The 27199-nt window shown below is 58.8% G+C and overlaps 10 protein-coding genes across 10 annotated transcripts; 6 read left to right on the top strand and 4 right to left on the bottom strand.

Moving 5' to 3' along the window:
• Window positions 1-5206: 5206 nt before the first annotated feature.
• BXZ73DRAFT_58354 (uncharacterized protein) lies at window positions 5207-7697 on the top strand (the record flags this gene model as incomplete). The annotated part of the gene is made up of 9 exons (XM_048021644.1): window positions 5207-5254; window positions 5307-5427; window positions 5479-5650; window positions 5726-5863; window positions 5932-6097; window positions 6145-6249; window positions 6315-6733; window positions 6784-7047; window positions 7100-7697. 9 exons carry the CDS (start codon window positions 5207-5209, stop codon window positions 7695-7697), a joined length of 2031 nt encoding a protein of 676 aa, XP_047870923.1.
• A 343-nt stretch (window positions 7698-8040) lies between these two features.
• Window positions 8041-8815, bottom strand: BXZ73DRAFT_58361 (uncharacterized protein; the record flags this gene model as incomplete). Its single annotated transcript, XM_048021645.1, has 2 exons — window positions 8041-8669; window positions 8743-8815. 2 exons carry the CDS (start codon window positions 8813-8815, stop codon window positions 8041-8043), a joined length of 702 nt encoding a protein of 233 aa, XP_047870922.1.
• A 441-nt stretch (window positions 8816-9256) lies between these two features.
• Window positions 9257-10676, top strand: BXZ73DRAFT_58362 (uncharacterized protein; the record flags this gene model as incomplete). Its single annotated transcript, XM_048021646.1, has 7 exons — window positions 9257-9520; window positions 9572-9701; window positions 9754-9862; window positions 9945-10093; window positions 10152-10220; window positions 10279-10441; window positions 10496-10676. The coding sequence occupies 7 exons, from the start codon at window positions 9257-9259 to the stop codon at window positions 10674-10676; spliced, it is 1065 nt and encodes a 354-aa protein (XP_047870921.1).
• A 387-nt stretch (window positions 10677-11063) lies between these two features.
• BXZ73DRAFT_108944 (RNA-binding domain-containing protein) lies at window positions 11064-12131 on the top strand (the record flags this gene model as incomplete). Its single annotated transcript, XM_048017235.1, has 6 exons — window positions 11064-11417; window positions 11468-11564; window positions 11614-11676; window positions 11727-11868; window positions 11922-12060; window positions 12111-12131. 6 exons carry the CDS (start codon window positions 11064-11066, stop codon window positions 12129-12131), a joined length of 816 nt encoding a protein of 271 aa, XP_047870920.1.
• Window positions 12132-12241: 110 nt separating this feature from the next.
• Window positions 12242-14351, bottom strand: BXZ73DRAFT_108943 (uncharacterized protein; the record flags this gene model as incomplete). Its single annotated transcript, XM_048017234.1, has 8 exons — window positions 12242-12570; window positions 12630-13210; window positions 13267-13392; window positions 13446-13498; window positions 13555-13648; window positions 13704-13741; window positions 13804-13983; window positions 14034-14351. 8 exons carry the CDS (start codon window positions 14349-14351, stop codon window positions 12242-12244), a joined length of 1719 nt encoding a protein of 572 aa, XP_047870919.1.
• A 273-nt stretch (window positions 14352-14624) lies between these two features.
• Window positions 14625-15380, top strand: BXZ73DRAFT_58352 (uncharacterized protein; the record flags this gene model as incomplete). Its single annotated transcript, XM_048021643.1, has 4 exons — window positions 14625-14651; window positions 14713-14845; window positions 14916-15004; window positions 15063-15380. 4 exons carry the CDS (start codon window positions 14625-14627, stop codon window positions 15378-15380), a joined length of 567 nt encoding a protein of 188 aa, XP_047870918.1.
• A 1012-nt stretch (window positions 15381-16392) lies between these two features.
• BXZ73DRAFT_58342 (ATP dependent DNA ligase) lies at window positions 16393-19032 on the top strand (the record flags this gene model as incomplete). Its single annotated transcript, XM_048021641.1, has 1 exon — window positions 16393-19032. One exon carries the CDS (start codon window positions 16393-16395, stop codon window positions 19030-19032), a length of 2640 nt encoding a protein of 879 aa, XP_047870917.1.
• Window positions 19033-19606: 574 nt separating this feature from the next.
• BXZ73DRAFT_108940 (RCC1/BLIP-II) lies at window positions 19607-20872 on the top strand (the record flags this gene model as incomplete). Its single annotated transcript, XM_048017233.1, has 1 exon — window positions 19607-20872. The coding sequence occupies one exon, from the start codon at window positions 19607-19609 to the stop codon at window positions 20870-20872; it is 1266 nt and encodes a 421-aa protein (XP_047870916.1).
• An 876-nt stretch (window positions 20873-21748) lies between these two features.
• On the bottom strand, window positions 21749-24069 carry BXZ73DRAFT_108939 (uncharacterized protein; the record flags this gene model as incomplete). Its single annotated transcript, XM_048017232.1, has 19 exons — window positions 21749-21892; window positions 21955-22072; window positions 22136-22218; window positions 22275-22302; window positions 22371-22383; window positions 22448-22494; window positions 22550-22650; window positions 22716-22755; window positions 22820-22835; window positions 22906-22917; window positions 22994-23018; window positions 23075-23109; window positions 23166-23217; window positions 23275-23292; window positions 23349-23421; window positions 23476-23517; window positions 23582-23595; window positions 23646-23724; window positions 23942-24069. The coding sequence occupies 19 exons, from the start codon at window positions 24067-24069 to the stop codon at window positions 21749-21751; spliced, it is 1068 nt and encodes a 355-aa protein (XP_047870915.1).
• Window positions 24070-25888: 1819 nt separating this feature from the next.
• BXZ73DRAFT_108938 (cora-like Mg2+ transporter protein-domain-containing protein) lies at window positions 25889-27168 on the bottom strand (the record flags this gene model as incomplete). The annotated part of the gene is made up of 9 exons (XM_048017231.1): window positions 25889-25979; window positions 26051-26058; window positions 26121-26238; window positions 26299-26348; window positions 26409-26469; window positions 26532-26560; window positions 26619-26708; window positions 26822-26994; window positions 27054-27168. The coding sequence occupies 9 exons, from the start codon at window positions 27166-27168 to the stop codon at window positions 25889-25891; spliced, it is 735 nt and encodes a 244-aa protein (XP_047870914.1).
• Window positions 27169-27199: the final 31 nt, after the last annotated feature.

Raw genomic sequence — 27199 nt, 5'->3', positions numbered from 1 at the left:
GATGACGTTACAACCCTTGGGGCGAGGTACGAGCACCCAGGTTCGATTTTCCATCAACGAATTGTACTCCGAAGCTTCAGCCTTGAACCATTCATCACTCATAGGAGAGTTATGCGCTTCGCGGTAGGACTGAGGGATGCCTTTCTTGCGCGCAGCGTGATTGATGATAGTGTTGAGCAGATCGAAGTACTCGCGCTCTTCAGCTGTACGTAGCTGTCCGTCTCGTCGTGTCCTGGCGTCGACTCGTGCAGGCGGTTCGTCACCATAGAAGTTGTCCCTGTTGCGATGCGGATTCTGTCCTGCACCATGACGCTGAGGGCGCTGAGGTTGTGGTGGAGGACCAGCATCGACATCAGGTACGTCTTCGACAGTAGGATGACGGTTACGACGGTGGTTAGGAGCACGTGGCGGTGCACCTGGTACGACAGGAGGCGGTGGCGGAGCTTCGCGCTCTGGTTCAGGCTCGGCATTGGGTGGAGCTTGAGGAGGGTGTGGGACCATAGCAGGTTCCGGAGGAGGAGTTGGAGGAGGAGGTATGAGCTCGACTGGTTCGTTGTCAGGCTCTCCCTCAGGGATGTCCGGGAACGGTGAATCGTCGGGGGTTACACAACGACGGCCGGTGGGGTTTTCACGTGCAGGGAAGACGTTCTCATCAAAGTCCACATCGCTAGAGACCATGATGGAGCGGGTAGAGCGGTTCCAGAAACGATAACCCTTGGAACCCTCGTAACCAACAAACACAACTTCGAGTGCCTTGGGCTCGAGTTTGTTGTCGCGTTTGTCCCTTTGCACATGTACGACTGCTTTGCAGCCGAAAACGCGGAAGTGGGAACAGTCTGGGACGACTCCGTTCCATGCCGTGATCGGGCACTTCCATTTTAGACGACGCATTGGCTGACGGTTGTAGATATGCACCGCAGTGTCGACTGCACATTGCCAGAAACCGTGAGACAGACCTGCGAAGTGAAGCATACACAGGGCCTTGTCCATGATGGTTCGGTTCCAGCGTTCGGCACGACCGTTTTGCTGCGGCGTTCCTGGCATGGTCATGTCATGCTCAATCCCAAGTTCGCGAAGAAGTTCTTGGAACTCTGTTGCGGTATATTCACCCCCTCGATCGGATCGTACCTTCTTGATTTTGCGACCAGTCTGTGTCGATACCCAGGCGTAGTAGGCTCGGAAAGCTTTCGTCTGTTCCGATTTCGCCTTAAGGTAGTAGATTCGACCAGCACCAGAGAAGTCATCAAGGTATGTTACGAAGTACGTATATCCGCCGATGAAGTGGGCAGTGGGCCGACTAGATCAGTGTGGATCATGTCGCCCGGGGCTTCTGCACGCTTCGGTGATAGAGGGTGTGGTTTGCGCGTCATTTTGCCTTTGGCGCAACCATCGCAAACAGTAGACGGGGGAGGAGCAGGACCAATGTCGTCACTCAACACCTTTGACTGCCTTAGGTAGCTTTTTGATCGCTTCCTTAGAACAGTGACCCCAGCGGTTGTGAATGAGTTCCCAGTCGACGGTAGACGACGACGACTGAGCCGCAGTTTGAGGTTCTGGAGGTTGAACAGGTTGGACGACATGCCATTGATTATATCCGTGGGCAGCTGATAGAGGTTGTTCATAGGATTAAACAGAGCCTCAAGACGCATAGCACCAGGGAAAGTCAAGCCAGCGTGTGAGAAGGATGCGTCTGTGACGCGAGGATCGAAAATGACCATTTTCCCATTCCCCTGAATGATGAGGTTTCCGGCGTTCTCGATGGCACCAGTTGAGAAGAGACGTGTACCCGCGTTGGGGATGTAGACGACGTTCTTAAACTCAACTTTGACGTGGTTGCCGTTGAGATCGATTCGTGCAATAACCGTTCCTTCTCGAGTGCGCGGACGATACCAGCATCTCCTTCCTGAGCCGTATGAAAGATCTTAGGCTCACGATATTGAGTGTAGGAGGAGAATCATGCTTGTATGCTGTTACGTGACGCGAAGCACCCGAATCCATGCACCAGACTGCGAAGTGAGAATCACGCTTAGCAGTGTTACCCGCATTGTACCAAGCAGCAGAGATCTCATTCGACGCGGACGAGGCGTCCGACGCTACAAGTACATTGACAGTCTGAGCCGAAATGTTATGCGAATGTCCAGAATTTCCACCACCACCATTATCTCTGCCTTTGCCTTTGCCGTTGCCCTGACGTTTCCCCTGCGGCTTGAGCTCGGGATGCTTCTGCCAGCAGTGAGATTCGTTGTGGTTCTTCCCTTTGCAGTGAGCGCAGGGACCACGCGGCTTGGACTTGGTCTTGGTGACCTTGCTGACGGACTCCTCGCCATTGCCGATCGATGTCTTGCGCAAGGTCTGCTCGGAGCGAACCTGCGAGATGACGTTGTCGACGGTGATGTTCTTGGACTCGTAAGTCGCAAGAATAGTCGTAACGATGGCACGATAGGAGACCGGTAGCTTGCCCATGCACATGAAGGCACGTTGACCATCACCGTACTTCGCGATGGAGGAGTCGATGCGGTCGAACTTGGCGTTGTAGGTGGAGATTTGGTCGGCGAGGTCCTTGTTCTCGTCGAAACGGTCCTGGTTGATAAGTTCCTCGAAGAGGGCGAAGCTCGACGCAACGTCCGACTTGTCGTAAGCCGCTTTTAGAGCCTCCCACATTGCGTTCGCAGAAGTCTTGCCAGTGAGATGCGCCTCCTTTACCTCAATCAAGACCTGTTTGACGATCAGGCCTCGTGCCTTCGATTCACGCTGCTTCCAGGCAGCAAGAGCAGTGACTTCGGTGGCAGCAGGTGCAGGGTCGAGTGAAGGAGTGGCAGTAATTTCCCAGCAGGCCAACATGAGGCACATCCCTTCCATATCGTGCGCCCACTGTTTGTACCCATCGCAACCTTTGAGGACCGAACCCTTTGCGACAGGGATCGAAGAGTCCATGAGTGGTAGCGTGTAGAGGATCTCGAGGGTATCGTTTAGAGGGACGAGAGTGGGTGAAGGCGGAGAGGGAGTATGAACGACGATCGGATAGAATTCGAGGGGACCGTAGACGAATGAACCGTAGAGCGGAGCGTCAGAGGTGACGTCTGCTTCAAGGACTTGCTCAACTTCGAGCGAAGAGTGGTGTGAGGAGAGAGGAGATGGGGGAACGTCTGCAGCGACCGAGGAAAGTGGAGAACCTGGTGCAGAGACGTCAAACTGAGGGAGTTCCGACCAACGGAGGGCGTCAAAATGACGAGGGTGTTGAGGAGAATCTGGAGCGAGGTGGTATGGCCTAGGTGTACAGTTCGCGGGCTGGTTGATGTCCACGTAACGGTTAGGGCAAGGTTGTACGTCGCAAACAAAGAATTCTCCGTCCTCATCGTCAAAGAAGATGTCTTGTCCTCCTGATCGGAGTTCGTATCGGTGGTAGAAGCGTGAGCAGTCGAAAACGTCAATCGCGTCGGAGTCCGAAGAGCTGCCAGACGAGATCTGAACGTCGTTGAGGTCGGTAGAAGGACCAGCAACGTTTTCTGCCACGGTGAAGTCGGTGAAAGTTCAGAGAAGCGCGATGTTGAGAACGATATCCCCTACTCGTGGAGAATGAGCACCCGTTGGGGCAACCTCGCTACGAAAACCTGTCGGAAGGCCTTGTGGAGGGTAGAGGTGAAGACGGAGGAAGAGGACTGCGAGGGTAAAACCCAAAGCTATGTCCGACCGAAACCGTCCACGAGTAGTCGATGGGGAGATCTTGAATCGTTGGCGAAAGGTGAAGCGCGCGTTGCTCAACGTAAGCAAGCTAGAGCGCAGGGCTCATAACCTGATGAACTCTGAGTAAGGCAAGGACCGACTGTAAGCACACGAAGAGGAGCGATCCTCAGTCAGTGATAGAACGACTAATATTGAGGGCATAAGTAGTACCTGTAAGCACACGAAGAGGAGCGACTACAGATACAGTAAGCATATGTATAAAGGAGCGCATAGAGTGGGGTACTTACTCCTCAGTCAGTGATAGAACGACTGAAGAGCAGTGCGAGCCAGAGTCCTCCTTATATCTATCTCAGGAGCTGCATACGTAAGCGAATGATGGAGGACATAGATGGCGCAGAGAACAGACCGGACAGAAGATGGATACGATGCTGTACGGGCTGTGCGCTCAAGACAAAAGATAGTCCGAAAGTAGAACAAGGGAACAAAGAGAGAAGCGTAGAAGAACGGAATGGAAGAGATAAGGGACTACAAGGCAGTGAATAGACATGTGGAACTATAGGAACTATCTCACAATGTCCATGTGTACGTAGAACTATCTGTATGTACCTATGTTCGATATCCAATGTTCAACAGTCTCCGCGAGGGTGGCGAACCATGACATCGAGAAGAGTGGTCCCTTTGTGGTTGTATGGTAGTTAGCACGATCAATGTATGGTACTACATGCTACATGCATCGTAAATGGCAACTCTTCCTTAGCCCTGTAGAAGCGTATTAGGATGGATGGTATTGTTGCCGTTCTTCCAGTACAGTTGCAAGCCACGATATAATGGCTACCTTAAGACATGCTCAGGAGACCACAGAATATTTGTGCTGTTACGAGATGGCCCAATATCCTCATGTTTGACCACCTGTGGAATATTTGCTTGATTGCAAGACAATTGCAACAGTGTAGCGCGCAGATTGCAAACAGTTCTATTGGGTAAATTGCGTGTTACACTGATTGCGTACCTTACACCGATAAAGCTGCTTCCGATCATCTTCTAAGCAGATGCGATCCTCTTGCAAGATCCGGGGGATTTCTGTGATGAACCTGATCGGCGACCAAACACAGACAGGACGCGTACCGGACAATCACGTGATGAACGCGTCCGTCTCGAGTCCCCGGACCCCCGTCGCTCTGTACCAGTCTGTAGCCCACCCCAGCACCACACACACACTCTTTGCTGACTGCAAAACGGCTACACCGCCGCATCTCTGGCCTTATAAACGAGTCCCCGCATTGGATGTACCACCATGAATGATCTTCAAGATCCTACAAAGGTCCGTCTAGCATCAACGGTGGCAAGGAACCCACGCATATGAAGCTGACTTCTAGTGAGACCTGCGCATACTTGACTCCCGGCTACGCAGGTCGGTGATTGCCTGGAATTGATGCTTCTGTTATTGACGGGCTATATTGCCGCAGATGATGCATCAAGCACGACGGAGGATGCAGATGAGGACGCGCAGGATACACTGCGTATGAAGGCATACAAAGTGGCCTGGACCAAATGTTTGGAACACGTCCGAGTGAGTCGAACGCGAAGCTTTATCATGAAAAGAGTACCCATGTGCCTCGAAGTCCATTCTGCAGGCGTTGAGTGCCTCCGTGGTGGACGAAGTCGCTCACGAAGTTATCCACGCATACTCTGACGTGCTCCCTGGTCTCCCGTATCCTGAACTTCCAGTCATTGCTCTATTTGGTACGTAGATATGCTTTGTATCGTCGGGGACCCACTCTCACACCTCTGTAGGCGTGAACGCGTCCATACTCTCTGACGTCGTCAAGCGGCTGGACAAGCCAGAGGAAGCCGCCACCAACGAACAAGACCAACTCGGGGACGTTCATCTTTATCCAGCAGAGTGCGGTAGCATCATCAACATGATGAGGGCTCTGGTTACGGGCTTCGTGGACCAAGAAGGTGAGTAAATCCGCTCCACTTCCTGCGTTCGCCCTCCCCGTCCTCTCCGACGCGACCCAAAATAAGTAACAGGACCCAGCAAACGAAAGGCCACGTCCCTCGCTGCCTTTGACGTCAACCTACTGGTCGCATGGCATGCGGCCCAACAGCCACGGCCGCGGTTGACGGCGTTCCTCCACGAATTCGAGCGTTTCGACGCCGAGGTGGTCAAGGACGTGTTCTACATATGTAGGCAGGTGCATTGTATCCTCACGCTGATCGTGAATCTGCTGACCACCTGCACAGTATGCACGTACCACACTTGCCGTTGGTATTCGTCACAGTCATGACCTCGCCTCCGACACCGTCGTTCCTACACACCATGTATCCGAGATCGAGCCTGGCGCTGTTGAGAATCCGTGAAGTTGTCGCGCCCGGTGGGTTGGCGATGATCAACGAAGTGCTATCGAAGGTAAGTGGATCCTACAAACGGACAGTTCGTTACTCAACTTACTATAGACGTTCTTTGACGTCGACTTCGAGCCTACTCTCATGCTTGGCCCAGGGTCCCTTGACTACATCGCCGACTTTGCTCGGCGACACTCCGCGTCTCCGGATGCGCTCGTCACAATGCTGCAGGTGGGCCTCCTTCCGTAGGGCTCAAGAGCGCGTCTGACGCAGTGTTCCAGCTCGCGCACATGAAGCACTTTGCCCAACCGTTGACCGTGTTCGCGGATGAAGACGTAGCCCGTCAAGTCGAGCCGCTGTCCTCCTCCCCGGACTTCGCGTCGACTTTGGGAGAACTGCACACCCGTCTCCTCCCTCCCACCGCCCAAGACGAAAGCACCCCGCTTCCACGCCCCGAAACCTTCAACGGCCTCCTTGAGCGCGTCTCGGGTGCGCATGCGGCTTTCGCACAAAACGCGCGGCGCGTCCGGGTCGGGTTCGCCGTCGCGCGTCTCGCAGAACGCGTCGCGCTCGGAGAGACTCCGCAGTCCTCTTCCCGAACGGCGGCAAATGGCAATCGCTTGGGCATGCTAGAAGCGTTGAGCGACGTACTGCGGGGGCGCGTAGATTCGCAGGTGCGCTACGTCTGCGTCGCGGTAAAGTGCGCCCCAGAGTCCTGTCCGAATCACACGTTGCTGACGCCCACCACAGGAAGCTGCGTTTGGAGAAGTTGCGTGTGCTGCTAGGGGAGCTGCACAATTTCTGGAACGATATCCGGAGCGTCGAGCTCCGCAACGACGAGGGAGATGCTCGCATCTGGCTCGTGGGCGTCAACAGCCGCCTCCCGGATAATGTCGACCCTGCGCCCAACGACCCGTCCACACCGCCCGACTTCGACGCGCCTATGGCCCCACCCGACCCAGAGACGAAGGCGCTCGCGGCCGAGGTAGGCGAGTGGCTCCTGGAATACATTGAGTGAGCCCAAAGCACTCTTATGCACTCGACGTTGACGTGTGCCTCTTTCCAGGGACCACCTCGCGCACCGCCTGGACGAGCGCGCGCTCTGGGACGTGTGGTACACAGGCGGGGCCCCGTTCCCGTCCGAGCTCATCAACCCCGCACCGCGCGCGGCGACCGTCGCGGCGCTGTTGCGCCCGCACGACTTCGTGCGGGCGCATACCCAGCTGGCCCAGCCTGGGGCCGTCATCGCGTTCGGCGGTGCACCAGGAGACGACGGAGACGAGGGGGAGAAGGCGCTGTGGGAGGTGCCGGACACGAGCATCGCGTTCCGGCGGTACGTCGAGGCGGGGCGGATGGTGAACGTGTTCGACTGGTTCGAGAGCTTCGCGCTCGTGCTGGAGAACCAGCGCGAGCACCTCCGCCGGCGGGTACGGGTGGCCGACGGCGACGGGAAGACCAGCAAGGGGAAGGGGAGGGCCGCTGCCGCGACCGATGGGGAAGACGAGGACGAGGAGGTGGGTGAGGAGGCGGAGGAGGCGTGGAAGGTAGAGGTGCAGGCGCGGTTCGTCCGCGCGCTGCATGAGCTGGACTACATGGGCTTCGTGCGGCACACGGGGCGCAAGGCGGACCATGTCATCCGGACGATTTACGACGTCCCTGACTAGATCTGCGGTCATTATGAGAAGGTAGAGAATCTCCTTCAACCATGTCAGAGGCGCTCCAACAGTGTGTGCGTGCTCGTGTATAAAAGCAATGCCCATCTGCCATCTCTCTCCCCCTGGTTCTTCGTCGTACGGATGTCTCCCACTAAACACACTCGTCATCGTCCTGGGCTTTGCAACACGTTTCATTGAACACGACCTCTTCACTTACCCCGAGGGCCAGACTCGTTCTCAAAGAGGTCATAGATATCACCGCTCTATGCAAGATTGCTTTGTCATGACTGTAGTACAACAAGTAGTACACGCTGCTTCGACTTCCTTTCCACGCCAAAGAGACCACTCACGCTCACGGAACAACCAACTGCTCCACCCAACCCTCGCCCTCCCTCTTGAACGCCGTCCGCCGGTTCGGCTTCACGCCCAGCTCGACCCAGTCCACCTCAACCGGCTCGACCAGCATCAGCGCGAAGTTCCCCAGGGACATTTCCCAGTTCTTCCTGTCCTCCTCGGTCTCCGGCTCAGCCGGTACGCTCCGCGGCCACCCCTTCTGCTCCTCGTAGCTCCCCAACGGCGACCCCGGCGCGTCCGGCGCGCACCAGCTCGCGCGCATGCCCGGGCTCATCGCGAGGAACGCCTCACGCCGTTTCGCGTCCCAGTCGAAGCCGCCGTCGCGCAGCGTCTCGAGCGCGGTCGCGCCCGCGGGGATCGGCGTCGGTTCCGCGGGCGCCGAGGGCGAGGGCGCGGGACGGACGTGCGCGAAGCCGGCGATGCGGAACTGGTCTTGCGTGCCGGGGAACCACCAGCAGAGCTCGACGCGCGCGGAGGCGTGGAGCTGCGTGACTTTGGGCGTGTGCGCGTCGGTCGAGGTGACGAGCAGTGGGAGGTCGGGGCGGTCGGGTGGGTGGTGGAAAGCGCGGTGGACTTGGGTGCGGACGCGTGGGTGGCCGGAGGCGTCGACTGTCGCGACTTGGTACACTGGCGGGAACGGGGATGAGAGTCTGCCGGTGTGCGCATATTTGGGAAGAAGCAAGTGTGGAGAGGGGCGTACCGGTTGGTTGGTGTTCGGGGTGCTGTCGGAGAGCGTTGTTGACCGCTTCGACCCACCGCGGCGAGGAGGGCATCGTAGAAGAGGCTGAGGCCTGTGGGGAGAAGTGCAGCTACAAGGAGTGTGTTCGAGCAGAGATTCTGGGAAGGAGTCCGGAAGCCAGGACGAGGGAGGAGGAGGGAGGAGGTAAAGGATTATTTCACCGCAGCGATCAGTGTGAGTACTTGTCCAACTAATGGACCGGCCCGGCAGGTCCGTCAAGCGCAACAGTGACGAGCTTGTACGTTGTGCGCCTCTCGAGTCTCTTCGTCACCGGTCACCATTTGGTCTTGTCGAAAGCACACTTCTCTGTTTTTCCGCTCTATGTTTCTGAATACGCGGCGCACCCGTAGTAAGGTCAAGGTTCTAGCCCACAAGATTATCAGTCACGGATTCGAAGCCGAAAATCCTGTTGGCCGCGGGATGCGAGGGATCTGCCTTCGCACCCCTCCTCCTCCTACACCAGCACCAACACAAGATGCAGGTATTCTGGCATGACGATGCTCTCCTTCATGATCCACCCCACGAGATCCTGTCTGGACGACTTGTTCCCTACCTCGAAAGCCCCGACCGCCTTCACAAGATCCGTGCAGCTCTCGAGGCATGCGAGGACTTCACGATGACCCAAGCAGACGGAGAATGGCCTGACATTCTGGACCGCATGCGTGCTGTCCACTCGGAAGACTATACCGAGTACCTCGCAACGATCTACGAGGAGTGGACAGCTATTGGTGGTGACAAGGTGAGTTCGCCAAGGTCACGAAATGGCGCATATACCCACCTGCGGCCGTAGACTGCAGTGTTCCCGGAGACGTTCCACCATCGGGGTATACAAAATTTCGAAATCAAGTCTCCGAAGAGTCTATCGCCTCTCGCCAAACCCGGGCTCTACACCTTTGATCTCAGCTGCCCTATCACTGCGAGTGAGTCCCGTCTGTTCGATGATGCGCTGCGTGTCTTATCATCGGCTTGGAGATACGTACAAGGCTGCACTGGCGTCCGTGAAAGTCGCGTTGAGTGCAGCACGCAGACTCGCACAGTTGCGTGCGGCTTCTTCGCCAGTGAAGGGCGTGTTCGCGCTAGGGTACGACTTCATGCACTGCACTCGCCTCCCGTCCATCGTGCACTCGCCTCCCGTCTCCATCGTGTTGACACTTGACCCGCAGACGACCGCCCGGCCATCATGCACAAGACGCTCTATGCGGCGGATACTGTTTCTTGAACAACGCCGCCATCGCCACCAAGTACCTTCTTGATTCCCATGGCGTCAGGAACATAGCCATCTTGGACATAGACTATCATCATGGGAACGGGAGTGAGTACTCCACAGTTTTCCGTACATGTGACCCTAGAGGTGGACGCGAACCGTTCAGCTCAGCAGATCTTCTACGCGGAGCCGAGAGTCCTCTACGTCTCGTTGCATGCCGAGGGCGATTATCCTTGTGCGTAACCCCACGCCAATTCTGCACGATCTGTGTGGCTGATATGCACTTCATACAGACTTGACTGGGTCCTCGGACGAGACCGGTGAGGGGGCTGGGCTAGGATTCAACTACAACTATCCACTGCCACAAGGGACGGCAGATGACGCGTACTGCGCAGCACTTGAGACCGCGGCAGAGACAATACGGAAACACGATGCGATTGACTACGTCGTCGTCAGGTGAGCCCTCTATGATTTGGATGCAGATGAGCTTTCTAAGCTCGTGACGGCCAGCCTGGGCGTAGACACTTATGCCGAAGACCCTATCTGTGAATTCGCGCTGTCGAAGCAGTGTTATCCACGGATGGGCAGTATTATCGGCATGCTCGCACGGCCCACGCTGTTCGTTATGGAAGGGTGCGTCCGTCCACTATGCAAGGCTTCGCGCGGGGAGCTCACTGTCGTGTGTGGATAATTAGAGGATACCATCTGGAGTCACTCGGGGAGAATGTCCGGAGCGTGCTGCGCGGCTTCGTGTCTGTCGCGAAGCAGGCATGAACGTTTGAACATTGAATATTGAATTCGCAACGGTTGCGGAGGCCAGCCGCGCGCGAAGCTCGAGCGGTCGAGAATTTGTGTCTGCGGAGAGCTTCGACAGTAGCGGGGTCGCTTCCCGTGCTTTCGATTAGATGCAGGAGGAGTCTAGGAATTGAGATATCGCGCTGTGTAGTTTCCTGCTTATATAAGACTTCCGCCGACATATCTAGGCGCCCGTTTTCTCTACTTGCGTGCCGCGGCCACGTGCTTGCACTCACCTTCACCTTCGTCCTCCACCTACCTCATCCTCCCTCCGCCGCCTACGATGGCCGACATCGCTGCACCCCCCATGGCCGTGGACTCGACAGGCATGCCCCCGGTCATCGCCCCTGCCCCCGTCGCCGCCCCTCCCGACCTCGCTGCACTCGCGCCCGCCGCCCCGGCAGAGGAGACGGCGACGGAGACGCTGTACATCCAGAACCTGAACGAGAAGATCAAGCTGCCGGTGCTCAAGGCGTCGCTCCGCGGGCTCTTCAAGAGCTACGGGGAGGTGCTCGACGTCGTCGCGCACTCGAACCTGCGCATGCGCGGGCAGGCGTTCGTGTCGTTCGAGAGCCCCGAGATCGCGAAGAAGGCGCTGAAGGAGGTCAGGGGGTTCCCGCTGTACTCGCGGCCGATGGTGAGTGGTTCGGAGGGGAGCGAGGGAACGGAGGCTGATGCAATCCGCAGCAAATATCGTTCGCAAAGACACGGTCGGACGCGGTGGTGCAGAAGCTGGACGAGGACGGGCTGGAGACGCACAAGGCGAGGAGATTGGAGCACAAGAGTGAGTCCGTGGCCGCGTCGTGCATCCGGGCGTTGCTGACGCTGCGCAGAGGCGACCCGCTACACGAACCCCATCAAGCGGAAATACCGCCAGAAGCGTCTCGCCGCAGACGGTGCGCCCCGTCTCCCTCCTCGTGTTCGTCGCACTGACCTGTGTATCCAGCCGATGGTGCCGGTGCGGTTCCCACCGCGAAGCGGCCAAACGTCCAGATGCCGGACGAGTACCTGCCGCCGAACAAAATCCTGTTCTTGCAGAACCTGCCCGAGACGGTCACCAAAGACCAGCTCATGGGCCTCTTCTCGCAGTACGTGTTCTCCGCGACGGTCTATGCTGCCTTCGACCCATCTTGCCTTCCAGGTACCCCAACCTCCACGAAGTCCGTCTCATCCCGACGAAGAAGGACATCGCCTTCGTCGAGTATTTGGACGAGGGCAGCGCGACGGTGGCCAAGGACGCGTTGCACAACTACAAGCTCGATGGCGAGAACAAGATCAAAGTGCGTTTCCTCTGGTCCTCTTGCGAACGTTTGCTCATCCGTGGTTGCAGATCACTTTCGCAAGGAAGTAACCTCTGCGGCCGCTGCTATGCTACACTGTACCCTTGTATTATTGCGCATGCGGGCAAATGTATACTAGTTTGTCAGGGATCGGGGTCTATCTCTATATCGACGAGCACGTCTACTGTCCCTCGCCTTTGACAGGATCGTACAAAAAGTCCGGGTATTCTGCGATCCACTGCGTCTCCGCGATCCTATCCCTCACTTCCTCCACGTCCCAATCTACTCCCGCGCTGCCTTCTATGAGGGCTTGCTGCGCCACCGCCACGGCTACCTCGGTGTTCACTGTGCGAGCATCGGCGAAATCGGGAAGCAGGGCGTTGTCTGGGTCCTTCAGCGCAGGAGAGAGCGACGCCAGACGTTGTGCACCGGCGATAATCATCTTGTCCGAGAGCTTACGGGCCTGCGTGATCATCGCCCCGAATCCGAGACCGGGGTAGATGAGGGCATCTGCAGGTGGTTGTTCATAAGCCGACGCATCCCCAAGCGCACCCAACGAACACACGCACTGTTGCACTCCGCGATCTCGTACGTCTTCCCGTTCGGCATCTTGCACGGCGGGAACGGGCTGCCCGTCGCCATCAACGCCTTCCCGTCCGTCCACGCGTTCGCGTCCTCCGGCCGCACCTCGACGAGCCGCGTCGGGTTCGAGAGCGGGAAGATGATCGGGCGCTCCGCCCCCTTGGCCATCTCCCGCACCACCGTCTCGCTGAACGCGCCCGCGTGCGTCGAGCAGCCGATGAGCACCGTCGGGCGCACCGCCTTGACGACGTCGAGCAGCCCGACCTCCTTGCCCGTGTACCCCGCCCACTCGTGTGCGGGACGGGAGAACTCGCGCACGTCGGGGCGGACGTGCGACGGCGGCAGGTTGTCGGTGACGAGCCCGTGCCGGTCGAGGAGGTAGAAGCGTTCGTTGGCGTCTTGCCGCAGGAGCCCGTCCGCGGCGATGATGCCGTCGCGGATTTGGCGGGTTATGCCCAGGCCGGCGGTGCCGGCGCCGTAGACGACGATCCGTTGGTCTGCGAGCGTGCTCTTGGTCACGCCGACGGCGGACATGAGGGCCGCGAGGGTCACGGCGCCGGTCCCTTGACTGTCCGGAGGAACGAGGATAAGGGCGGGAAGCGGGTGGGATGGAACATGACGTACACGTCGTCATTGAACACCGTGTGCTGGCTTCGGTAGGTGTCGAGAAGACGCTGCGCATTGCTGACGCCGAAATCCTCGAGATGCAATAGGCTGTGAGGATAGTGCTTGCGAACGAGTTGGACGAATCTGAGTCATTGTATGCGTCAAACTTATGACTGACATTTCGAACGAAGGCTTACCTGTCCACAAATCTATCGTAGGCTTTCCCTCGTACGCGGTTCTTTGGCCAACCCTAGGTAACCCATCGTTGGAAGCTCGCGGGAAAGGAAGCTACGAGACCGGGCGTACCACGTAGAGGGGGTCATGAAGCAAGCTATTGTTGTCCGTCCCGACGTCCAATACTACTGGGAGAGTCTTTGAGGGGTCTATCCCTCCCAGAAGCCTGACGAATACAATGCATAAGCCACGTGCGGTGAGGTACGACTGGAGCTACGCACGTATAGATCGCTGACTTTGCAGTCGCAATGCCGATGCCCTGAACACGGCGGCGAGTCGTGTGAGTAGGATATATGCGCCTGCGAAACGCAATATGCGCACCCCTACGCCCTGGTCGCCAATGCCGAGGATGGCTTCCGAGTCTGTCACGACGACGAGTTGGATATCGCGCCCCTTGGTCGCCGCAAGAAAGTCCTCTTCCATCTTGTCGAACTCTGGGAATGAGAGGTAGAGACCCTCGCTCCGGCGGAAGAGTTCGGAGTAGTTCGCAATGGCATCTCCCTGGACAGCCGTTCAAGCTCTACGCGGTGGAGCGATAAAAAGATGCTTACTTGTGTAGGGGTGTAGATGATGGGGATCAACTCTTTCAGATGTCTGCTCAGAAGGCCGTAGTAGAGCACCCAATTCTGGTCTTTGAGACTCTGCAGGAAGGTGTTTTTGCGTAACGGTTCGGCGCGAGTGTTGAGTTGGTCGTAGGCTCGTCTACACTGCTCATCGAGGGTATTGATGCGATATGGAAGGAGCCCAGTGAGGCCAAAGGCCCTGCGTTCCGACGCTGTGAACGCGGTGCCCTTGTTGAATCGGGGGTGGGTGAGAATGGCCTCGCCGCGGAGAGCGACACGGAGAACGCGGTTTGTAGTTGTTGCCATCGAGGACGAGATGATAAGCAGGCTGCATGGCGCAGCAGACGGTATTTATGGCCGAGTCCATGCGGCGAAAGGGAGGAGATGATTTGGAGATGACATCCGAAGCCAGCCTTCGCGTGCAGCACCATTGGGTGGCATAAGTTGGCGCGGCGCGGCCGGTCTCGAGGGGGCCGCCGTCGCCGGTCACAGCGCCCGCAGCTGTACACCGCTCCAGGGAATGCGTCGTCGCTCCATACATTCTTTCCCCTCTACCACCATCACTACCTGAACAACACTATGGGCCGCTGGACGCAGTATGATGAGGTGTGTTTGCCTCAGGATGTGCTGCCTCAACGCTGAGTCTAGCCGTTAACGTTCTGTCCAGGACTCGTACCGCCTCCCCGCGGGCATGAAGCGCGTTGGTTACGACTCTGACACCGGGAAGTACTATTTCCGTGGGCTCGATGGGTCGCTCTGGGAGGGTCCGGAAGGCGCAGAGTTTGGCGAGATGAGGCGCGGTGAGTGCACGGCCTTGACGCATACATCCCGGTGGGGTCTGAGCGAAGTGGCTGGACGCAGTCCAGGAAGGTGGCCCAACCCCGGACGAGGAGCCTGAAGATGAGGAGGCCGACGTGGGTCTCCGTTCGGACGGGTACGCCCCCCTGGCGGTGGACTCGGTGCGTTATGCAACATCTTCACTCGAATGTCTGCTCATATGCGGTCGGTCCGCTGCAGAACGGCTCCCTGTCGTCTGGGCAGAAGGGTCGTGCCAACAGCGCCTACCGCACCATTTTGCCTTTCTTCCTCATCATCGCCGCCGTCCTTCTCCTTGTCATCCGTCTCGTTGGTTCCGGCAAGTCCATCGCTACCGTCGACTGTCCCACCAACACCCAGGTCTACAAGATCTCCCGCGGAAATACGTGCTGGAACTTAGCCGACGCGTGGGGCATCACAGTTGACGATGTTCTTCGTGTCAACGAAGGCCTCAACTGTGACAAGCTTCTGCCAGGCCAGGCCATCTGCCTCCCTGAGCGCAAGAAAACGCAGACTTAGCGGGCCCGAGTTATGGACTTGACGGCGGATGTCTCGCCGGCTGTATCATTCTCCTCTACTGTATACTAGTACACATCCGCGGACAGTGCCATCTCACATAGTCGGAATTCACTCTTTTCTCGCTGTGTCTCTAACACTCCGCGTGGCCTCTGCATTCACCAGCTTCTCCACACGCAAACACGCAGCAGCCCCGAGCCTCATGCAATCATTGGCGGTAGGTCCCTACAACATTGCGAGTGTTCCCACTGACGAATGGTCTACATAGGGATCCTGCCACGTGTAGTTGTGCATCATTAAAGCATGTTTATGGAACTCGTCCAGTCGGATCTCCACCCAGGATGTAATGGTGTGCGTGAATTTCGCTAGACCTTGATCAAGGTAGCAGCGACGTCCATGGTTTCCCAAGGGAATTAATTCGAGGCGCGTTGGCCACAACTTCGACACTGGAAAATAAAGGCTCAGGTCTGGACGACCATGGCGAGGTGACATGCAGTGAGTGTGCCGTTTTCAGCGTATCTTTTATGCAGTCTAACCAGGGCATAACATGGCTTGCGGTCCGTCGGCCTGGGGGCAGGGTGATGACCGCGAATAGGAGGGTGAAGCAGCCAACGCCGGTGCCCGTTCGGTCGGCTACACCCCTCTCCGCGCTGACTCTGTAAGTGGTGGGAACTTGGATAGATTTATATGCTCTTGTCTTAACTTCGCATGCGATTTCATGTAGCAAAGCAGCCTCTCTCCCAGTCACAGGCAACAGACCTCATGTCGCACAATGGCCCCCGTCCTTCTCCTCGTCATCAGCTATGTTCTTGTCGTCCTCCGCAATGTCTACTTCCGCTTTCACTTTGGTAGCAACCTCAAGGCTGTGCCACGTTGACTCACCGTGCATGTGGTGTTCCCGATCAGGATGACTCTCACGGGCCCGAAATCAAGCATCACCAGAGGTCGCTTATATTCGCTCGAACAACGTTTCCCTCCATCATCGGCTCATTCAGATCATTCCCCACCATTTCCCATGTCGCTAACCTTTCAACGCGGTTTTCTCGCCCTCACAGGCCCTCGGATCGATACACTCGCCCAGAAGGCCATCGCAGACTTGGAACACACGACCTACGCTGAACATGGCGGTGCTCTCCACGATTCGCAATTCTCTGGCTTTCACATCACGGTTTGCACCAAGGACGAGCTTCGCGAGGGCTCCATCAAGGCAGCACTCCCCTCCCTTGACTCTGTCGACACGCAACATCTTTACGTCGTCGGACTGGCCGGTAACCCCAAGCTCGGAGTGTTTTACTTGGTCGTCATCTGGGCCCCGGGCCAGAGTCTGCGGAAACGGGTTGGACTCAAACCGAAGCAGTTCCATATCACGCTCTCGAAGCACGACGACCACACCCTCAACAAGGGCTTCGACGCCGTCCTCCCTCGGAACTACTGCTCAAGCCTCTCATGGACGAATACAGACTTTCTTGATCATCTAGCGTTCACGCTGCACGCAGAGGGCAACTTCACTCGCGCACGTGAGATCGGCAGCAAACTTGTCAACGTTGATCCTCAATCGGAGCGTGGCTTCCTACGACTCGCCGACGCCGCGATCAAGGAGGGGCAGTTCAAGCTCGCCATGCTCGGCTACGCATGCGCCTACGACCGGTGCTCGGGTCCGAAGGCTCCCGAGTACTGCCTCCAGAAGCTGGAAGACTGCGCGCAATACACGGAGTGGGGCTGCCTCGTCATGGACGACGAGCGCAGGCAGATTGAGCGCGACACGCCGCGCGAGCTCCTCGCTCCTTGGTCGCAACGTGTCCGCGACGCAGTCGCCTCGAGAGGATCCTTGAATGCTTCGTCGCTCTGCATCCCATCGCGCGAGCATATGCTCGTGCCCCACCCTTCCAGACCGTTTCCAGAGCTCTTCCGCCTACCCCGGTTCTTCAGGTGGCTTATCCCATTCCACATCGCACTCATGTCAACACCTCGGGGCGGAGATGACATCGAGGTCCTGGCGGCAGCTCATTTGGCCATTCGCCACGTCGTCACCTTGACCGACGAGATGCCTCTGGACCGGAGTTGGTTCGCACGACGTAACGTTCAGAACACGTTCCTCCCCGTGCCCGACTACCGGCCTCCCACAATCGAGCAGATGGATCTTATACTTCGTCTTCTGGAGGACCGCAAAAACACTCCCATCCTCATTCATTGTGCTGGCGGAAAGGGCCGCGCCGGTACCGTCGCCGCCTGTTACCTCGTCGCCTACGGCTTCGCCCTCCCCGACTCCTCCCGCACGGAACCCGCCATGACCGCCAAACAAGCGATCGCCGCTCTCCGCGTTATGCGGCCGGGAAGTCTGGAAAGCGAAGTCCAGGAAGACTTTGTCGCCAAGTACTGCAGCGCCATCTGGAAGCGCCATGCGATCCTCCCCGACCTCGTCCCTGAACCCCCACCTTGCCCCCTGGAGATCGAAGGCACCCTCCCGCGCGACGCCGACCTCTTCGTCCTCGTCGGCCTTCCGGGCTCCGGCAAGTCCACGTTCGTCCGCGCCCTCCTCGCGCGCGACCCCCGCGGCTGGACGCACATCTCGCAGGACGAGTCCGGGAGCCGCGCGGCGTGCGAGCGTGCGATCGGGCACGCCGCCCACGGCCGCGTCCTCCTCGACCTCTGCAACGTCGCGCGGGCACGGCGTGCGGACTGGCTCGCGCTCGCGGCGTCGTGGGCGCGCGCGCCCGTCTGCGTGTTCTTCGACTACCCGCGCACGCTGTGCGAGTCGCGCGCGCAGAACCGCGCGGGCCACCCGACGCTCCCGCCCGGGGGTCGCGTGCGCGCCGCGCTCGCGCAGATGCACGGGCAGCTCGAGCGCCCGCAGACCGCGGAGGGGTTCGGGGCGGTGTGCGTCGTGCGCTCGTTCGCGGCGGCGGACGAGCTCGTCGCGCGGCTGTCGCCGCCCGTCGGGCTCTTCAAGTTCCCGCGCACGCCGCACCTGCTCGACCTCGGTGCCGCGACGAGCGACGACGTCGTCATCTCGCGGTCGCCGCTCCCCTCCGTCGACGCCAGCCCGGCCCCGGACACCCACGTCGTCGTCACGGAGAAGGTCGACGGCGCGAACATGGGCTTCTCGCTCTCCGCGGACCGCGCGTCCGTCGTCGTCCAGAACCGCTCGCACTTCGTCAACCCGACGTCGCACGCGCAGTTCCGCGCGCTCGGGGCGTGGCTCGCGCGGCACGACGAGGCGTTGCGGCGCGTGCTCGGGCGGGACGCGCTCTTCGCGCAGCGCTTCGTGCTGTTCGGGGAGTGGCTCGCGGCGACGCACTCGATCGCGTACTCGCGCCTCCCGGGGCTGTTCGTGGCCTTCGACCTGTACGACCGCAGCGCGGAGCGGTGGGCAGACCGACGGACGTTGGAGGGGCTGTTGGCGGGGACCGGCATCCCACTCGTTCCGCTCGTGCACGAGGGGAGGATGCTGGAGGAAGAGGAGCTGCGGCGGGCGGTCGAGCGGCCGTCGCTGTTCTACGACGGGCCTGTGGAGGGGGTGTATGTGAAGGTGGAGAGGGACGGGTGGGTCGTCTCGAGAGGCAAGGTGGTGCGCGCGGACTTCATCACGGGCAACGAGCATTGGTCCAAGGGCCCGCTTCAGCTTAACACTTTGTGCATCGAAGACAGCGAATGATTTTTTTAATACAAAACTAGTGCATTGTGTATACAAAGATGACACTTCCTGCAATACCACGATACTCTACTTTCGAACACCATGTCTACCAGAGGGCAATAAACGAGGATCCAAAGGGCATTAGTGCAGCCATACCACTTCACAGTCAAAAAGGCGACCCAGATTTTCAGGTGTTCTTAGATGCGGCACTTCAATATATATGAGTATCACAGAGATGTCCGGGAGTCAGTTTTGTGGGGCCTTCTCCCTTATGTTCTCGTATGGTACCCGGGCGAGGTCTTTTAAAAACATTTAAAACAAGTACTGCGTCCTGCGCGCTGCCTGAGTGTAGGTGCTGCAGCCGAGAGTACACAGGTTACTTTCGATTACGAGTGGAGCTGTGTTTCAGCCTCTCTTCCTCAATTAGTACCGCTCTCCCTGTTCTTCGGCCACGTTTGAAGCCAGTTCAAGCAGGTTCAAGCCCAAGGTCGTTTCGGAACATTCGCGGGCCGCCTGCCCGCGCATATGCTTCGATCAACCCTGCACACGGCCGTTGCCACCGACGTCCATCTTGCGCTCATGCCCCCACCATCTCATGCCCTCGCTCTTCCTGTATTCTGCTGGCTCTAATGCGCGCGGCCAGCTTGCGACAGGCGACCAAGAAGATGCCCACCACTTCACCCCTTCCCGCTTCTCCAACGTGACCACCCCTGGCCGCCTTCCCGATGGTGCAGTGGGGCTGAGACAGGTCGCGTGCGGCGCAAACCACACTCTCGCCCTCCTAGAGATGCAGGACGGCGTTCTGGAGCTTTGGGGGTGCGGGGACGGCAGACGCGGCCAGCTGGGCCCTTCCTACGACTCCAATCTCGCGAACACGACGTTCCGCCCGCTGGACCTACTCTTGGGAGGAGACACGGAAGGATACGCGGTGCGCATCATCGCTGCTGGCTGGGAGACGTCCTACGTCGTTCTCTCGCGCGCCGAAGCCGACGACGTTGTCCTCTCCATGGGCGCGGACGACCGCGGCGCACTCGGCGTCGGGGGCACCGACGCGACCTCCTCAACCCCATCCGCGCCCCGGACACACACCGTCCCCCTCCGACCCCTCCTCTCCGACCTGGGGCACGAAGACGCCACGCTCCAAGTGCTCGCCCTCTCCGCGGGCCCGCACCACGTCATCGCCCACGTCCGCGCGCTGCGCCCCGACGGCTCCGCGTTCGCCTTCCTCGCCGGCTGGGGCGCCGCGCGGCACGGCCAGCTGGGCCCGCTCGACGCGCCCGCGCCGTTCCTCGCGCGCCCGACGCTGGTCTCGATGCCGACGACGCACGCGCTCGCCGCGCTCGCGCTCGGGCAGGCGCACTCCGCCTTCCTCCGCGAGGACGGCACGCTCGGCGCGATGGGCGCGACGCGCAAGAACCAGTACGCGGGCCTCGCCGGGCGCGAGCACGTCGCCGCCGTCGCCTGCACCTGGCACGGCACCTACGCCCTCTTCCGCAGCGGCGTCGTCGTCGCCGCCGGCAGCGGCGCGCACGGGCAGCTCGGCCGCGGCCGCGAGGGCGTCGAGCGCTCCGCGGGCCCCGCCCCGGTGCAGTTCCCGTTCGCGATGGAGCCGGGGCGGGCGGCGCGGATCGCGTGCGGGAGCGAGCACGCGCTGTGCTTGGTCGACCAGGGCGAGCGGGGCGGGATGGAGGTCTGGGGGTGGGGCTGGAACGAGCACGGGAACTTGGGACTGGGCTCGACGGAGGACGTGCACGAGCCCACGCGGGTGTGGCCCCCGGCGGAGGAAGGGGCGCGGAGGAGGGGCGAGGCGATCAACATTTGGGCGGGATGCGGGACGTCCTGGGTGTTGGTGTTGCGATGAGAGCCTTTGTTGTTTTCATTGTTACGCCGGTGAGTGCCCGTTGTGTAGCATTACCTCGTCGCTCAAGTGTTCTCCTCGATTCCAGATAGACATTATAGACGCACTTTGACATGCTGCGCCGCGCGAGTCTGCTTGTCGCGAACTCTTCTGCGGAGAGGCAGCGTGTCCTCGTATAGACGTATACGACCACAGACCTTTTATCGTAAACAACCCATTTTCAATGTCATCCTCTTGCCCCCGAGTGGTATAGCTAATGCAACTCTCGTACTCAATACCAAGTTCCTTCTGGTATACAGCGATTAGCGTGTATATCGAAGGGCGCGCGCGCAGAGCGTGTCTTGCTGCGCTTAGTTGAGTATGAGATCTCTCTGCGTGATGCGCGGTATTTATATCCAAGAGCGTATTGATTCTCGAGGAACGGAGAACCATCCTGATATACATCCAGAGGGGAGCACTACTAATACAATCTAGCCGCTCCGAATCTCGTCTGGGGGTTTCTACGTACGGTCGAGAAGAAACCAGAGGCATAGGAAGTCATAGTTGGGTCATACAACGAAACACGAGAACAGTCGGGACTACACTGCTGAGATCTGGTGCGTGTAAGCCTGAACCAGCTGTTACCTGTCTATGTATGCTGCCCTTCAGTCGGCGCGTATCCATAACTTGAAGGCCCAGCTGAAGCACCCGCGCGGCGGAGGCGGGCTTCGCGCCAGAGATCACCCTCGTCGCGTACCCTCGCGTAAAGGTCCCAAATTGCATTCACGGCTCTAGACAATCCAGTCCGGCTCACGGAGCGCCATTCAGCGTGTGTGGTTCGACCGAGACGCTCTACGCGCGGCATGCGCGGACATACGGACGGACGGACGCGGGGGTGCCTCACACGCTGTACTGCGTTGCCTTGCCCCCGCGGCGGCCGTACTCGTCCGAGACGTCGTTGACGACCTCGGTCACGACCTTGAGCTCGATCGGGCCGCAGGACGTGGCCTGGCTGTACGGCTTTGTGTACCCCCCCGTCGAGACCTGCGGCGGGGCGGGGCGCGTCGCTGTCAGTAATGGCGCGCCGGGCGGAGGGGCGGACGCACGTGCACGTTCGACGGCGGCGGGTGGTTCATGCGGACGGAGGCGCCGCTGAAGCCGTGGTAGGGCGACGGCTCGGACGTACCGGCGCTCATGATCCCGAGGGACTTGCGGGTGTTCAGCCTGCGCGCGAGCGAGTGGGAGATCAGCCGAGGGTGAGCGGCCGGAGCGTGGGGAGGGACGTACGCGACGAGGAAGCTGGTGGCGTACAGCTTGGTGAGCACTAGGGAGAGCGCGGCGTAGATGAAGTTGTCCGGGTATTTGATCGACTGGCACGGGTGAACGTCAGATCGGCTTTGGATAGTGCGATGGGACGGGCGCGTACAAAAGCGACGTTTAGGACGTGCACGACGCTGCGTGAAGTGGAGGGCGGGGGTCGTTAGCAGAGATGCCGGTGAGTGCAGGAGAAATTGTGATTCACCAAGTCGTCAAACCTGTATTCGTCGATCTGGAATCAGGACATGGCAATAAATAAAAAGAGGATGACATGGCACGTACCGGAGCTGATCGCGTACGTGATGAGCGTGTCGAGCATGGTGTTGGTGCTGTGGCCCCATCATGTAAATAGGATGTGCATTTCCTGGAATATTGCATACGCACTTGTTCACCCCAGTGCGGCTGGTGTTCAGGACATAGATGAGGGTCGACGTGATCATCAGGTCTCCACCCATCTGGATAGACGATCCAACAGTGGCAAGCCACTTTCGTAAGAGACGATCGGCGTCAGAAAGAATATCTTTTATGATTCTGAGTGCAAGATACGAACCGAGAACTGAAGCCATGCTGATATGGTGGACGCCCGGAACCTGCGGCGCATCCGTCCTGGTGGTGAGAAAGCTGGAATATCACGAGGCATGAAGAACAACTGACATCATCACAGACATGGCTGATCGGGACGGAGAGATACAGATCAGCTTCCGGATTATGGGATGGGTGTAAAAGGAGTCGAATCTCACCGCTATAGCAGCCTAGACAGCGAGATAAGAACACACCCAGTTCAGCATTGGCATGTGAAGATGCACAAGCCACGCGGAATATTCTCACCGACGTTGCCTGCGATCAAAATGATCTTTTGGAAAAAGAGGGTGAGCAGGTTTATGGACGCAGAATATGTATGCCACTGACTGCTATCACTACAATGGGTCGGAACTTCGGTGCGACTACGGCGTGACATCGGTGATCAGTTCTGCAATTAGACGGGGCTGGGTGCACGCACTGAACCAGACTCGACGGGCGAAGAAGCTCTGGGACAAAAGGGCTGCGACGGTCTGTAAATCCACAGTTCAGCACAAACGCCATGCACGCCAGGATGATGCGACGCTTACGGCGGGAGGAGGCAGCAACTGCGACAACAGAGCGCCATGAGCAAGGGCTGAGTCCAGGCGTGACGAGAACTCACGTTAATCGACCACACGGGGGGTCCGATAAAGAAATACGTCGGATCCCAGTACTTGCTTATCAGGTAAAAGTACCTAGCGCGCGCGAGGTCTGCCACAAGCACACTAACGGTTCGAATAGGGACTCACGCAGTGTGACAGATCAACGCCGTCGTAAACGTCTCCAAAATTCTGTCACGAGCCGGGTGTCAGCGCCGCATCGCATTCCATTAAGTCTGACCGGGGATGCACGCACACCACTATGGCAACCTAGAGGGACGTCTGTCAGCGCCCACTCGATCCACGTGCGTCGCACCCACCCATGCCTTGAGGAGGGGCTTGTCCTTGGGGAAAGCCCGGTAGTACTGGAACGTCTGGCTGATGAGCATCCCGTTCAGCCTGCCGGGGCGAGGTGTCAGCACGTCGTGGTGGGCGTTAGTCTTACCACACGCCGCCCTGAGCGTCCCGTGGGCCCTGCCGCTCGAGCGAGCGCGACCTTTGCGGCCGTCGCGTCGCGCGCTACCGACTGCCGATCGGGCCCAGGACACGGGGACGCGGGGGCGGCGGCGGCGGCACGACATAGGCATGGCGCGCGCGAGGAGACGGCGCAACGTACAGAACGCTAAAGAGGACACCAACGAGCTGCGCGCCGAGGGTGTTGTCGAGCTTGATAGAGGAGAGCGCCGCGAGCGCCGCCGCTGCCGCGGCCGCGGCGGGGTCAGTGGCTGTCGAGTTGGTGGACATTCTCGCGGGCTTTGGCGGGGCGTCGATCGCGCGGAAGACGAGGAGGAGCGGGAGGGCGGGGCGCGAGGGTGCGGGAGGAGGGAAGAGGGAGAGTGGAGAGGACAGGGAAGAGAGGGGTGAGGGATCTTCAAAGATCGTGCACGGGCGAGTAGCTGGTCGCTAGATATACCGCACAGCCGCCGACCAAAGGGTTTGGTGAAGGTTGGCGGGGAGCGATGGATCGGGCGAGGAGACCAGCGGCAGCCAAGCGCTCACATTGTGTACGTCTCTGATGGTCGGACCTTGCCTAGAAATTCGCTAGCTGGAGGTGAGATGATAGATCTTCATCCGGGAAGTAGTGGTACCTAGACGAGACGGGGCACCGCTGCGTGTGCCATGACGCGGGCGAAGCATTGCGGGCTGCCGTGGAGGGCAGCATGAGCACTTGAGTCCGTCCGCGCCGGTTCGGAGCTGTCGATGGACAAGCTGAAGTATGTGCTAGGTAAGTGGCCCGGGTTGGATGAACCATGCGGGCGGTACGCATTGGGGAAGGCGACACATCATGTGTACGCCTCTGATGATTTGATATTGTCCAGAAATTCGCTAGCCGTTGGGATGGAGTCCTGTCGGAGAGGACTGGCCTGTCGTCAAAATCAAAGAAGCAATGTCGGGAAGTTGTAAGCGTTGCCGACTCCAACAATGGTTGTGGACATTTTTACCGTGATGCGGTAGCCTGTGGTAGCTTGCAGCACTTTAAGGGCAACGTAAAGTGGAACTGGAGTCTGGATATTCGTGAGGAATGCCGCTATCGTTGCCGCGGCGTCGGTGAGTACCAGGCACTCGCTTTGCAAGGTAAATGTTCGATTCCGATGGACAGAACGTTCACGTGGGCGTGTTTGGTGTCTGAAATCAGAGCTCTCTTCGACTCTTAATTTCACGGCGTTGAGTAAAGTTCTGGATGATGAACATTTGCGCCATACTAGTCAGTGGGGGTGGTGATCCGCGCCCCGTCTCGAAGCACTCACCGGGCACGCCTGGTGAGGCCTTGAGGTAAGTTGAGGACCGCTGATCGCAGATAAAAGAAGCCGGAGTCCGTGCATCAGAGAGCCAAGACAGAGCTGCGAGGGTGTATGGAAACAGGTGCATGCGCCCTGGTCTTGGATCCAGCCGTTAGGCTGTGGCCGGGGGAGGACCGTTTGGGGTTCGTGACGGAGGGTCACATCGCGCGGGATTTGTACTCAGCCCGTTATTATGCTTACCGCATATATGGGGAAGGGGTGCGCTTGCGTGGCGCAGAGGGAAGAAGGGAGAGAACCAACATCGATTTCGGAGGGGGGAGAGAAGAGAGAGAGAGAGAGTTGATGCGCGTTAACTACTATCGCGACGACATCAGGTGACCCGACCCCAAGTCACGATTCCGGATGACCCTCAAAGTTGAGAGGGTTTCTGAGCACGCCCGCTAAACTTTTGCGTCCGAAACCCCCATCACGACCGAGTCGGCTGTTGCCCCACCGGGCCCCCGGAATATCGAACATCGAGCATTGAGTATTGAGCGCTGAGCACGCGCGGGCTGCGCGCGGGGGAACGAGGCGCCCGCACCGCTCCGGAGTCACAACCCGCCAGAGTCGCGGGAGGGCATTCAATTGGCTCGGCACCAAGCAAGTACCAAGTCAGTTCAGACTCCTATGCGTTACAAGCAGAGTCCAGCATCCAGAGTGAGGGGCGCGTATGCGGAGGTCGACGTGGGAAGTGGGTAGAGAGGAGTCCAGACGTAATGCATGACGAGAGGGTGGCAAAACACTGGGCCAAAGCGGGATAGTCAGACGGCGTGTAAGTTAAATTAGATGCTGGTGTAGGGGTTGTGGCGTGAGGAGTGGAAGAGGACGGGGACTAGCATGAGGATGGAGCCGTGAGAGTGCCGCGGGGTCTGACTAGGAGGACAGCTTGTGGGAGGGGCCACGAGAAGCCAAGACCGCTCAAGGAAGAAATGAGAGACATCTACCGGTAAGCCTGACCGAAGTTTCAGCCTTAGCTCGCTCGTTCGCTCTGCAACCGACGACGCTCCCGCTCACCTTTTTGATCGCATGGCGCTGAGTACGCTTCTCGAGGTAGTGCTTCAGGCGCCGCAAGTCGCTCAGGAAGAACATGGGCATGATGGTGAGCATGAGTGGGATTGCGACCTCCCAGAAGCTACGGAGCAAACCGCACGGTTAGCTAGAACGTGGCGGACAGGACGCAAAGGGGGCGTACAAGATATCGCTGTGGTGAGTCACGGAGAACATCGTATAGAAGTTCATGCCCTGCGTCGGTCCGCGTCTCAGCATGCAGCATAATGGGCCGGACGAGGGGGGGAGACGTACGAAGTACCCGGTGAGCAGGGTGAGAGGCAGGCAGATGATGGTTATGAGCGTGAGGCGTCGCCTGTGGGTCGAACCGTCAGCTTTCCCGCCCTCCGGCAACCTTAGGCACCTGTGGCGACGCACATGACCTCGTTCATCTCATACGATGCCATCTGCACAGCAGAAAACATGTGAGCGAACGATGTCGCACGCAGACGTGGAAACGCTCACGTTGAAAGTGTAATCCATCAGGTTCGATGTCACGTCCGCGATCATGTCCAAGCTGGAGAGAATGTACTCCATATGATCATGCACGTCCGCCTGTGTGACCCAAAGCCAATCCGCGCGGAAAGTGCCCGGAGCACAAGAAAGCACCCATGCAAACCCGGCCCGATCAGCTCGGAGTAAGTTGAGGGAGGGGATGTGCGACGTACGAGGTATATCTTAGCCTTGTGGCTCATGTAGCCCTCCTCTTTCCTCTTATCCTCTATCGTATCTCGCAACGCCATGGCGCGGTCGACGTCGTACCTGCGGAGGCCATAGATGACGGTCTTGATGGGCTCTAGGGTGCGCTTATGCAGAACGAGGTCGCCTTGCAGGATGTGAACTGCCAGACGTCGCGTGAGTTCGTGATCCAGATCATGGTTCTGGAGATCAGGGACCAACGTCTGCGAACTGTCTTCATGCTCGGCTTGAGCAGCACAGCTTGCTCGATCTTCAACATCTTCCCCTGATACTCCTCGACGACCTCCAGGGCCTGGTCAACAACTATAGAGCGCATATAGTGAGTCCAGATCCCGGAGTCCCCACCA

The sequence above is a fragment of the Epithele typhae genome (genome assembly GCF_022376455.1).
Source record: "Epithele typhae strain CBS 203.58 chromosome Unknown BXZ73scaffold_200, whole genome shotgun sequence".
NCBI classification, from domain to species: domain Eukaryota; kingdom Fungi; phylum Basidiomycota; class Agaricomycetes; order Polyporales; family Epitheliaceae; genus Epithele; species Epithele typhae.
The sequence above is the reverse complement of the archived record's forward strand: the minus strand, read 5'-3'. Positions and strand labels throughout refer to the sequence as shown.